The 12786-nt window shown below is 40.5% G+C and overlaps 1 protein-coding gene across 1 annotated transcript; it reads left to right on the forward strand.

Annotated features, from left to right (window-relative positions):
* Positions 1-283: 283 nt before the first annotated feature.
* Positions 284-12782, forward strand: tars3 (threonyl-tRNA synthetase 3). The gene is made up of 19 exons (XM_005913013.3): positions 284-632; positions 901-987; positions 1097-1284; positions 1476-1599; positions 1834-1958; positions 3236-3353; positions 3438-3502; positions 3626-3704; positions 4418-4564; positions 5772-5870; positions 8285-8451; positions 8597-8759; positions 8918-9055; positions 9470-9547; positions 9662-9762; positions 10228-10332; positions 11000-11072; positions 11201-11315; positions 12590-12782. Exons 1-19 carry the CDS (start codon positions 309-311, stop codon positions 12736-12738), a joined length of 2445 nt encoding a protein of 814 aa, XP_005913075.1. The 5' UTR covers positions 284-308; the 3' UTR covers positions 12739-12782.
* The last annotated feature ends 4 nt before the right edge of the window (positions 12783-12786 follow it).

A 12786-nucleotide genomic window follows, 5' to 3' on the forward strand; every position in this document is an offset into this window, starting at 1 on the left:
GAGCGATGGCTTTCTATGAAAAAGTCGTTTTTGATAGCGGTTTAGTATACTAGGAAATTAGGATTGTAACACCCACAAAAACATTACTCACTTCTCGAGGAGATCAGTTAAAAGATCTGCTTAAAACGGAATAAATCCTTTTTTTAAACCTAGTATTAATGTAAAACATGTAAAACTCTATATCAAATCTAATTTGGTTAGAGATAGATAATTTTTTTGGTTTGTCCTTTTACCACAATTTGGAGTCGAGGCTTTTATTTTCTATAAAAGCTCAGCGGAAGTCAGCTGTCATTGGTGGTCATTTAAAGATGGCGGAGTGCTTGGCTGCACGTTTGGCCGCTCAGGAGGAGCAAATTTTGCTCCTCACCAGGGAAATATCCACGCTCCGGGATGGACTGGGTCAAGGTCTAGACGCCGCCGGTCTCGCGGTGGTCTCTCCGGAGCTGGAGAACCTGCGGACGGAGAATGAGAAGCTCAGGTATCGGCTGCTGCACCTCCGGCGGGGTCTTCAGGCGGAGTTGGAGCTGGAGGAGGCGCGGGGCAAGAGGCAACAAGGAGCCAAGTGTGACAAAGCTCCGCAGAAAATTACCAGCAAACCTCCGCAGACAAACAACCGAGCTGACAATAACAAGGTAATTATACAGACCGGTGTAGTTTAAATCGGTTTTTTTGTAATATGAGTAAGCTGTGAGCCGTAGTAGTCCTATATCGTTATGAGTAGCGGGCCTCTGTCCCGTGAATTGGCAAGCTATGCTACCCCATTTCCAGAAATAGCAACCCTAGTCAAGCCCATGTGTTTGCACTCTTTAAGCGGTGAATAGGCTGATAATGTGGCTTGGCAGAAATCGTGATAAGAGGACATTGCAGGTTTGAAGAAGCACACTCTTTTCTGATTAACAGGTGGCAACTGTGAGTACAAAAACAGGTGATGGGAACAAGAAAGAGAAGAAACACGACAAGGTGCAAGGAGATGGAGGCATGAAAGAGGTGCTGATCACAGGACCTGCAAGTTATCCTGTTCATCCAAACGCTGATACCAAAGTGTGGACAATTTCTTGACTTCGATTGTTTTTATTTTATTTTTTATCTGCTTCAGCTGAGTCCCTGGCCTGAATACATTGCAGAGCGTCTCAGTCTTTATGAGGAACTAAAGAGAGAGAGCGATGCCCTGCAGTCAAAAAAAGCTGCAGACAGTAAGCCCATTACAGTGGAGCTCCCAGATGGGAGAAAGGTGGAGGGCAAAGCTTGGGTCACTACTCCATATCAGCTGGCCTGTAATATCAGGTTAGTACCACTGATTTCATGACTAATAATCAGCTAATAATTGTGTTACTTAATGTGGGTATTTACTAATAATAACAACAGAGAATGTTGCCTCTGTGTTCTTTATGTTTTTTTTTCTGCAAATATTCTTAATTCTCATGCTTTATCATAACGAGAGAAACCGCTGACACAGATTTGCATTTGTCTTTCAGCCAGGGTCTTGCTGACAATGCTGTGATTTCTCGGGTAAATGGGGAACTGTGGGATCTGGATAGGCCTCTTGAGCAGGACTGCTCACTTGAGATCTTGCGCTTTGACAATGAGGACGCTCAGGCTGTGAGTACTCTTAAACCAGAAGCTCAAGTTGTCAATAATTTTTTAATATTGTTTGTAAATACAGAATTTGGTGGGACACAACATAAATGCACTGCAAATCAGTTTCTGAGATCATTCAATGAATTTTATTCTTAAATATTTTCAATATTGTACAAAACAAACTTATGAGGGCATCCATAAACATACACTGAGTTACTGTAACTACTTTTTTTTTTTTTGTTATTTAATCCCTAGGTGTATTGGCATTCCAGTGCTCACATCCTGGGGGAGGCAATGGAGCGCTTTTATGGGGGTTGTTTATGTTATGGACCTCCCATAGAAAACGGTTTCTACTACGACATGTTCCTGGATGGACAAAAGTGAGCAAGTATTGCCATTAATAGCTCAATATTTCCATACTTTTTTTTTATTTTTTTATTTTTTTTTGTATTTGAGTTTGAATGTTCTGGTATGGCATTTTGGCATTAATCATGCCAATAATCATCATTATTCATGTGTATGCATTTGAGATTTTTATTATAGACTGGTGGTCCACAGCATCCTCATGTCAGACTTGACTAACCTTGAGTCCCTTAATCTAAGGAGCTTGAAATGAAAAGCGGCTAGACTTCTTTGAGTTTCTTGAAAATGTTTCACCTCTCACCTGAGAAGCTGCTTCAGTTCTAAGACCAGTTGGTGGAGAGTTCCAGATTTTAAGCACTATTGGGAGTTGTCCCTTAAGAGGATTGTTGGCCGAGTATTGATCATGTGGCTAATCACATGAGCCAAGGTGTGGGTCATTATCAGCAGAGGTTGCAGGTGAAACCACTGCGAGACCTTGCCTCACCCTATTATGTGACTTATTGAGATCAATTGACACAAGATGTGAGTGGGCGTCTGGGAAGGGATCTCAAAACTGGATTATAGGTTGCAGACGGTTGGTGTCATAAGCCACCCCCTCTGTTCAAGGATGGTTGTTCACAGTGGACATAGATGGCTTCTTTCACTCCTCTTTTACACAATCTGTCTTTGTCCAAAATGAAAACATTGGCATCCTCAAAGGAGTGATCTTTATCCTTCAGATGCAGATGTACAGCTGAGTCTTGTCCTGTTGAGGTGGCTCTTCTTGTTGTGCCATGGGTTTATAGAGTGGCTGTTTGGTTTCTCCAATGTAGAGGTCTGAGCACTCCTTGCTGCACTGCACAGCATATACACTATGTTGTTTAGTATGTGTTGGGGTGTTTTGTCCTTGGGATGAACCTGTTTTTGTCTGAGTGTGTGGCTGTGTCTGAAGTACACTGGGATGTTGTGCTTGGAGAAGATTCTCATGAGCCTGTCTGATAAACCTGCTACATAATGGATGACAATGTTGTTGTCTGGTGTTGCAGGGTCCTGATTACTCAAAGTTTATGTTCCAGAGGTGGGTTTCTGGTAAACATCAATGCTGCACTCCTCAATGCATTCTCCTCAATGTGCACATCGAGGAGTCCTTTGTATCTTCCCAGATGAACTTAATTTTCCCATCTACTGACTTGATGTGAGCTGTGATGGTTTCTACTTCTTGGGTTTTGATTTTGACCCACATGTCATCCAGATTACTGTGCCAGTTGGCTGTCCCTTTCCCTAGAGTCCTTTTTAATATGTTTGCTGTTTCCAGGGGTGTGTCCAGCATGGAGTTTGGGGACCTGGAAGCTTTATGTAAAACTGTGGTGAAGGAAAAACAGCCCTTTGAGAGACTTGAAGTCAGCAAGGAGACACTACTAAAAATGTTTAAGGTGAGTGAAAGAGGTAAGACTGGTGTCTTCTGCTTCTGCTTAGACTTGTATATCTTACTAACCCCAACCGTTTCCATCTTCCAGTACAACAAATTTAAATGCCGCATTCTCAATGAGAAAGTCACCACCCCAACTACTACAGTCTATAGGTAAGATGTTTATTTTTAACTTGAACTGCTGTGTTTTTGAAATGTCCACTGTGTTACTGTTATTATTTTTAAAGTTTTATTTTCTTGTAATGCTAACTGTTGTAAGTCACAATTCTTTGATAGATGTGGACCCTTGATTGACCTGTGCAGAGGTCCACATGTCAGACATACAGGCAAGATCAAGGCCATGAAGATCTACAAGGTATTTCCAAATCCATATTTTTGTTCTTGGACTCTAGTAGAGATCTTTGCATGCTTCACAGTTAAAAATAAGATCTGAGATTGTCTGAGATCAACCAAGCCTTTCCCTTCAAGCCTGTTTTCATCTAATTCACAGTTTTGTAAAGAACAGAAGGTTTTAACAGCAAAATCTTTATGCCCAAGATGACTATAGCAAGAATACACCCTCTACAGCATCACACTGGTGCTGTGTTCCAGATACCTTGGAACTGGGATGTCAGAACTTGTTAGCGGATTCCAGAAAAAAGCGAGGAAAATCAAGATTTGTTTTGGTTCTTAGTAAGGTAGAGCAATGCAGCACAATGCTGCTGCACATTCGTAGATGGAACCCGATCAATGCTCTGGGTAAGTCGCAAATAAATAACAGTGACGGTATAGATTAAGTTTTACTACCCTTTATGGTCAGTCCTGCCATCTTGGCTTGATAGCTCTGGGCTGCTGAGTCTGCTCTGACTTTCTGAGTAGGAAATTGGACTTGAGAGGGCGCTTTAGAATCAAATTCCAACTGGGAATATGGAATGCACCATTTAGGTGTAAAGTAGGAAAAAATCCTGTCTGACACCAAAGATTTGGAGGGATTACTTGTATGCAAACTGTAGGGATTTTTCAAAATGTTGTCATAGGCTTAAGCACCTAACAAACTGAGTCAAAAAGCATTTTTAATTCTGTCATCAGAACTCTTCCACCTACTGGGAGGGACGCTCTGACATGGAGACTCTGCAGAGGCTCTATGGGATATCCTTCCCAGACTCAAAGATGTTGAAGGAATGGGAACGTTTTCAGGAGGAGGCCAAGAACAGAGACCATCGCAAGATTGGAAAAGTGAGTCATTGTAGGCAGTAGTGTTTTAGCATGCCTAGTTTACTCAGGCCTAAAACCAAATCCTAAACCCAGTACTAAGTGCAATTTAATTTGTAATTATGTAATGTGATGGCAAACAGATCCACTTTCAGGTTTTTGTAGAAGTTTTTCTTCACTAGTTTGTTTCGGTGGTTCTATAGACGTGTCAAAACACTGAAACAAACCTGGACCAACACTACAAGCATTAACTGTGAACATGCACACAAGAAATGGGAAATGAAATGCATTTATTTGAGAGGTTGAAGAGGAGTTCTCTTGTTATGTAATCCAGCAAGCAGAACTCATTGCCAAACCGATTTCTCAGCTTCTCTATATTTTCAGTGCCATACAAGACTGATCGAATGTGAGGTTTCTCACTTGAAAACCAGATCGCCTGTTGCTGCTATGTACCAGCTGAGGGCACTGTGTTTCCTCACATTGGCACATTCAGAACAAGTGTGAGTGAGTCATCAGAGCGCCCCAGCTGGTTACCCAGCATGGGAGACACAGACGGCAACACCTCAATCAGCACTTATTACAACGCAGTTTCCATATTAAACACAAGCTATAAGGCTGTCAAAGCCAGTTGGAGGGAGGCGGCAAAAGTGACATGTTGTGTTTAAAGACGGTGTTCAGTGGTATTTTTCTAATTTGACACCCCCCCCCCCTTTTCTTTTTTAATTTTTATAGTTCAGCATGGACCCAGTACATTTTAAATCTCTTACTACAGTCTATTCTTGTAATGCAGTAGCTGGTCTTAATGTGTTGATTTAACAAAACTCTTCAAATATGTTTTGGCACACATAGAGATGAGGGTGTGTATCTGTGTGTGTTTTTTCATAAGAAACCATTCCTTTAATCCCTTGCATGATTTGAATTTCAAATTGGTCTGTAATTGGGGTCTTTCTAGAAGTAAGTGCCAAGAAACTGAAATCTCACAGCCTCTTTTCAAAGGAAGGTGCAAAGTTTATTGTCATTAATACAATATTTATTCAATTGGATTTAACAGTGCTTACCATAGTGATTAAATTGTGTCTTAAGTCTTTTTGATAAAAGTTTATTCTGTTCTCTTGTTAGGTTGTGGGCAGTCATTCACTGACAGATGGTCTGCTGTGCATGGAGTTTATTCCTGGCTGTACCTGCAGATAATGATGATATGAAATCATTTTTATAATTGTCTGCTTCACAGGACCAAGAGCTCTTCTTCTTCCATGATCTCAGCCCAGGCAGTTGTTTCTTCATGCCACGGGGAGCTTACATCTACCACACACTGACAGAATTCATCAGGGTAGGAGATACAGCTAAATGCTTATTTTTATCTCCAATATCTTTATCATTTTGAGAAAATGTTATAGGAACATTCAGATAATATTAACTGAATATCAGTATTACAAGCTCAGTAGATGTGAAGCAGTGTTTAAGGTCAATGCTTGGATCATTACTGTTTGTGTATAATTGTATGCCTCAGATCCAGAGTATTCATATATACATTGTTTTCATATTACACTGAGTCGACTTTTAGGATCGTTTGTCTCAGTAAAGTTTTGGTTGGAAGGACTTTACTGAACCACAGAAACCCTTACAATCATTTTACAGTCCATGACGACTGTGTTTTGCATTTTCAGAGTAGCAATCGTGATTGCCTTCTCAATGGCTTGCAGACCACTCGCTGTGACTTTTCCAATCACAGAAGCTCAAAAATAAGTAGCGTAACTGTTAGGTCTGCACTTCGCAGGCCCCACTGGTTTAGAGACTTATTCCCATGAACAAAGCAAGACAGAGCTCGATCCATTTTAACTTGCAAGGGGAGCAGATTGGACCAGGGTCTTGGAGCTGCAAGCTCCTCACCTGGTCCCAGACAACTCCAAAGAGCCAGCCTCCCCTGCAGCCTTTTATTAACTCTGTGGTCACACAAACATCTCATTAATCATGCAACGGATAAAACACTCACATGTGAACATGTGTCATGTGTCTGCAAAAGAGAACATCTGATGTGTGTGTCTATGAGCATGTGATGTGATCGGTGATATGTGTATGTGTGTCTGTGTAGGAAACAGAAGTCAGCATTCATGCTAAAGATCTAATCGTCCTGTTAACGATCTAATCATCTTGCACATTGACAATCATATTTATCCACAATTCTCTAACAGTAACACCAAGTGAAAAGCTTTGTTCATCAATACCTCAGAGCTTCAGAAAACTTTGGTTGGACCCTGACCCCTGTGCATAATCTGAAATGTGGCCTGGTCCTTATGAAGGCCCTTTTACCTAAATATAGGTCAAACTGAATGGTACATAAACTCTTAAATTCTGAACATTTTGGGAAGCTGTGTGAAATGCAAATAAAAATAGAATACAGTCTTTTGCAAGCCCGTATTGTATTCACAATATATCATCGACGACATATCCAATTGTTAAATTGAGACCTCCTTACTATTTCATGAAAAATATTTGCTCAATTTAAATTTAAGCAACAAGTGTCAAAAGGTGGGAAAACAAAGTGGTCAAAAAAAAAGAGCTGGGTGAATATTTTGCAACTAGTTAACTGACAACAGTAAGAGAATCTTGGAGCAACAGAGTTCCTCAGAAGTAAACAATTTCAAAATGGATTTTCTCCAACAACAAATTGCAAAGACTTTGAGTATCTAATCTGCAGCGCATAATATCAGAAGATTGAGTCTGTTAGTCTGGAGACTTTTCTGTATGCAAGGGACTGAGGCATGTTGATACCATCAAATTCAAAATGAGACATTTTTTTTTTTTTGAAAGTGGTACGTTTTCTCAGTTTCTACATTGTACTACCATACAGATAGTTGGGTTTTGTTTAAATTTTACACAGCTTCCCAACATTTTGGAATTGGGGTTGTACATTTAGTTGAAGATAATAGCTGTATCCAGTCCTCTCTGCACATGTTGTCAACGTAGGAAAATTCATAGTACTTGTGAAGCTGCAGATTCTCTACATTTGGAAGTTCTCAAAAGGTCTTTAAAGTTCAGTCTTCAGATTTCAGCATAACTTCAACTGCTCAGACAAGTTCACTGACTCTACAGGAACTTGTCTCTGTGGTGTATTTGGAAAGACATGCTAACATCTTGAAGACTTTCGTAGCACACACCCCCAAACCAAGCCATGCCAAGACAAACTCATACATTGCACAGACAGGGTGTAAGATCATTATCACATCACTTGTATCTGTTAAAACTGCAGAGAAAATTATACCAGCATGCTATGCATTTCCCTTTCCAAGATCTCACCAAAACATTTAATAGTCAGAAGTTACTTTGCAGGGAACCCAGCTCCTATTTATAGACAACAAGTGCTGACTTTGACTGAAGTGTCATGAGTATTTCAGTACATGCACTCATTTATTTCCAGGTTTTGAAATTCTCCATTTTCTGGTAAATAATACTAGGAAAGCTGAGTGAGCAAGCATTTTCTTTTTCAGCAACTTCCTTTTTGGTATTCACAGTTTTGCACATTCACAGAAATTCTTTCAGTTAGTGTCTTTGTACTGTTGGCTGCTAAACAGCTCAACAGCCTGTTAAATGTTTTGCTTAATGGCAACAAATGGATAAATACAGCCCACACAATGTGATTTCCATTGTTGCAGCTTAAGGTTGCATGCCAGAAGTCATGATTCAGTTGAGTACCTGTGCAGCCTAAATGGTGTGTTTAGCCAATGTGGTTTGTTGTTTTTCTAGGATGAGTACTGGAGAAGAGGCTTTCAGGAAGTAGCCTCCCCCAACATTTATAACAGCAAACTGTGGGAGACATCTGGCCACTGGCAGCACTACAGCGAAAATATGTTCTCCTTCTCTGTGGAAGATGACATATTTGCTCTGAAGCCAATGAACTGCCCCGGGCACTGGTAAATGTAGAGCTCTCAGGAAAGAAATACTGGTTTTTGTTTTGTTTTGTTTTTTTTGTTTGTTTTTTTTTCCTTCTCAATTTGTATATCAAAATCGCGCACACTACTTCATACATATAAGTAATTTAATTTGGTTTTCCTGCAGTCTGATGTTCAGCCACAGGCCTCGCTCATGGCGAGAGCTTCCGCTGAGGCTGGCAGATTTTGGGGTCCTACACAGAAACGAGTTGTCAGGAGCACTAACCGGGCTGACCAGAGTGCGCCGTTTCCAGCAAGATGACGCTCACATTTTCTGCACAATGGATCAGGTCACAACATCAGTAGTTTTTAACATTTCTGTGGGATGTTTTTTGCTTCTAACAAGATGTGAAAAACATCTTTTAAAAACACGTACCTGCTTATTATGAGTCATTTCCTAAATGCTGAGTCATATGTGTGTGTATATATATATATTTTTTTCAAACAGATCAAGTCAGAGATGAAGGGCTGTCTGGACTTCCTCCGCTGTGTTTACGATGTATTTGGATTCTCATTCCAGCTTCACCTCTCCACTCGCCCAGACAAGTATTTGGGTGACATTGCTGTGTGGAATCAAGCTGAGAAGGTAAACTGTGTCATGAGTCACAGTTTAAGTAGTTAATCGTGTGAAAAAAGGAAATCCAACTACTGAATTATAAATCTAAAGGGATAGCAGAGATTTAAGCAAATAAAAGCTCATGTTGACACAGAACTACTCTGGATGATAGTATCGGTCTCCTGCCATGTAATTATGCTGTAGTAGTGTCAAATCTGTGAAGTTTCATGATTGTCTGTGGGTGGTGTGTTGTCAAAAAAAGACATTACTCATTTTCTTGGCTTGATTCCTTCGAGTGTCCAGCTATAAATTGCATAAGAGTACCAATTAAAACTGAACTCTATACCCAAGTATGGACTTTACTGTAGTTCTACTTGGCGTGATTTACAGTAATTGCCTTGTATTGTTTAAAGTACATGCTAACCTCTACCTCATACTTGACAGCAATTGGAAAACAGCCTGAATGAGTTTGGAGAGCCATGGAGACTGAACCCTGGTGACGGTGCTTTTTATGGACCCAAGGTTCTGAATGAATCTTTTTATTTCATTTTTTTTAAACTCCTTCCAAACACTGGCTCAGTTTGAATGTCCTTCTGTGGTCTGGAAAGAAGTATAATTCTTTCTGTGTTATTGCAGATTGACATTAAGATCAAAGATGCTATTGGACGTTACCACCAGTGTGCAACCATTCAGCTGGACTTCCAGCTGCCCATCCGCTTCAATCTGACCTTTGTGGGGTGAGTCACCTAATAAAAATATTGACACACTGCTGAGTCTGTGTGCTTTACAGCGCCAAGGATTACGCATTAAGCCCCTCCTGGATAAGATGTCTCAGCCTGTGCTGCTCTATGCAAATCTGAACTCATTGTGCAGGTGGCAGGCTATAGACTCACAGGGAACTTCAATTAATACACGGACCATGGGGGAAATTATACACGTGCTGTGCAGCAATAGACAGCAGGCAGTGCATGGATAAATGGTGTTTATAGTTGTATAGACGTCTGTGTCAGAAAAGTATTGTCTCTGGAAAGACAATGGGAAGGTATGAGAATGATTGCAGGGTTAATAATAAAAGAGTGCTTGACATTAAAACCAGTTTGAGCTGCTAAGTCAGTGTGTATATAACAATACATCAAAATGTTTTTATTCAACCATATTTAACATAAGTGTTTTTATTTTTGTTTCTTTTGCTACAATTACAGAAAAGATGGGGATGACAAATCCAGACCAGTCATTATCCATCGTGCCATTTTAGGCTCAGTGGAAAGGATGATTGCCATTCTGACAGAGAACTATGCAGGGAAATGGTAATGTGTTGTTTTTCTGGTTACTTTTGTATTCAACACCCATTATTTTTGGTACTTTCTGTCACAATAGTGGATGCTCATATTAAACAAGGTTAAAATTTTAAATGGCAGTCCTGGTGAGCCAGCAGTTCAGTCTTCAAGCATTCAGTTGTCCTGTGGTGATCCCAGGCACACATCTGGCTGTAAGACCAGAAGCCCCACCTACCTGATGTTCAAACCAGCTATTTGTGAGATTGGGCCAATCTGGAGAGAGCTGTCTAAAAAACAGGCAAAGGAGCTAAAACTGCTTATTTCAGGCAAATGATTATCTAAAGGGGTTCTCATGAAGCCCAATTTTAGTTATGCAAAGCTATTTTACTAGAGTTCAAAATAGAGATGGCAATAAGCACAATGGGCCTACTAAAACTACTAACATACAGTGCTATTATGACCCACTGCTTTGGTCTTTCTTTTATTTAGAAATAAGTTTTGGTCTTTATAATTATTGTAGGCATCTTGGCTTACTATAAAATTCTACCTGTATTGTTACTAACAGCTCCAACTATGGCATGATTTTTACCTCCTCAGATCATGATTTTAGCTCCTTTTTGTTGAGGAAACAGATCATGTCATGTTTCTATCGTTCACTATGTGAAAGTTGTAATACCCATGTTTCACCCTCCACCAGGCCTCTGTGGCTCTCTCCACGTCAGGTGATGTTAGTGCCTGTCAACCCATCCTGTGAGGATTACGCAAAGAAGGTATAACTTCCCCATTGTGGCCTTAGTCTCTGATTATTTCTTTCTTGTAATGCAGTAGTTAATGACAATAAGTATGGAAAGTTCTTGAAATGTACTGAACATTAACAAATACAATTTCTACATGTCAGGTGTGTAAGCAGTTTACAGAAGCTGGTTTTATGGCAGATGCTGATCTGGACTCCAGCTGCCTTCTAAACAAGAAAATCCGCAATGCTCAGCTGGCACAGTATAACTTCATTCTTGGTGAGGAAAAATAAAACCCCCAAGTTAGATCATTAAGTAACAAACTGCACAAAGGTGTGGTCTATAACGGGTAAATGAGGATGCTTGTACATTTGTAGTGAGTGAAAACGATGTGTCCATAGTTTAACACGGTACAAAGTAAATTAAATTCTCCACAGTTCTTTGGATTTAGGCTATGTCAGTGTCTTCTGTCTCTTCATGTTTTCCCAAACTGAATCACTAATGTTGGTTCTGAGCCCTGTGGGGGCCAGGCCATCTGCTGCAGGACTCATTGTTCTTCTGGTCAGGGAAAGTGGTTCTTTGTCAGAATGCCTGAGGTCATAGTCTTGCTTCAGAATGAATTTGTGATGATCAGATCCTGCTTAATGGATAAGAATTCAAATAAAATGCCTGAAACTTTACTGTTCAAGTGCTAGAGACTTATGTGAGGGAGGTGCAGGGCATGTATGAGCACAGTGAGACCTTGGTGAGATGTGCAGTAGGAGTAGGACAGATGTGTTTAAGATTTAGTGTGGGATTACATCAGGGATCAGCTCTGAGGCCCTTCTTGTTGTTATTGGTGATGGACATTTTATCAAATGAGGTCAGGCAGGAGTTTGACCTTTGTAACAGTAAAGATGCAAGGAAAGTAGAGGTAGTGAAGGGGGATGTGTTTAAATATCTGGGGTCAACTATTCAAAGCAATGGACAATACATAATACAAGTGAAGAAGAAAGTGCTGGCAGAGTTGAGGGAGTCGAGGGTCAGGGGTGATTTGTGGAAGGATATATTTACAAGATGTTAGTGAGAGCTGCCATTTTGTGTGGTTTGGAGATGGTGGCCCAAAAAAAAAAAAAAAGATGGGAAGCTAAGCTGGAGGCAGTAGAGTCAAGATTTCAAGTGGGAGTGACCAGGATGGACAAGATTAGAAGTGTACAACAAAGGAACAGCTCAAATTGAACGGTTTGGAAAGAAAGTTAAAGATTGAAGGTTAAGATGATTTGGACATTCTCAGAGGAGGGATAGTGGATACATTATCAAAGGGTGTTTGAATATGGAGCTAACAGGAAGGAGAAAAGAGGTGTGTCACAGAAGATTTTTGGATGTAGTGAAGGAAGAGAATAAGCGAAAATCTGTCAAAGTCATCAAAATAAACATTCTTAATTGATTGATTAGAAGCCAAACAGACCTCCAAGCTGGTTAACCACCAACAGTTGACAAATTCTGCATGCAAAGTGGGAGTGTGTGGTGAAACTTGGCCCGTGTAAAGTTGTTGTTGTCTTGTGTCTTGGCAGTGGTTGGAGAGAAGGAGAAGATGACTAACAGTGTCAATGTGCGCACAAGGGACAACAAAGTCCACGGAGAACTACCGGTGTCCGAGGTGATGGCACGCCTGACCCTGCTCAAACAGTCTCGCTGTCAAAATGCAGAAGAGGAGTTCTGATCTAGGCAGACAGCTTGGATTTTAATACTTCAAACATGAAACGGCAAC

Source organism: Haplochromis burtoni, unplaced genomic scaffold (assembly GCF_018398535.1).
Source record: "Haplochromis burtoni strain Fernald_Lab_line unplaced genomic scaffold, NCSU_Asbu1 Contig_2, whole genome shotgun sequence".
In the NCBI taxonomy this organism is placed as follows: domain Eukaryota; kingdom Metazoa; phylum Chordata; class Actinopteri; order Cichliformes; family Cichlidae; genus Haplochromis; species Haplochromis burtoni.

Bases quoted from the DNA above. Each gene is read 5' to 3' on its own strand.
- tars3 (XM_005913013.3), top strand. From the start codon at position 309: ATGGCGGAGTGCTTGGCTGCACGTTTGGCCGCTCAGGAGGAGCAAATT. The intron at 1,959-3,235 runs GTGAGCAAGTAT...TGCTGTTTCCAG, and splicing joins ATGTTCCTGGATGGACAAAA to GGGTGTGTCCAGCATGGAGT. The intron at 11,316-12,589 runs GTGAGGAAAAAT...GTGTCTTGGCAG, and splicing joins ACAGTATAACTTCATTCTTG to TGGTTGGAGAGAAGGAGAAG.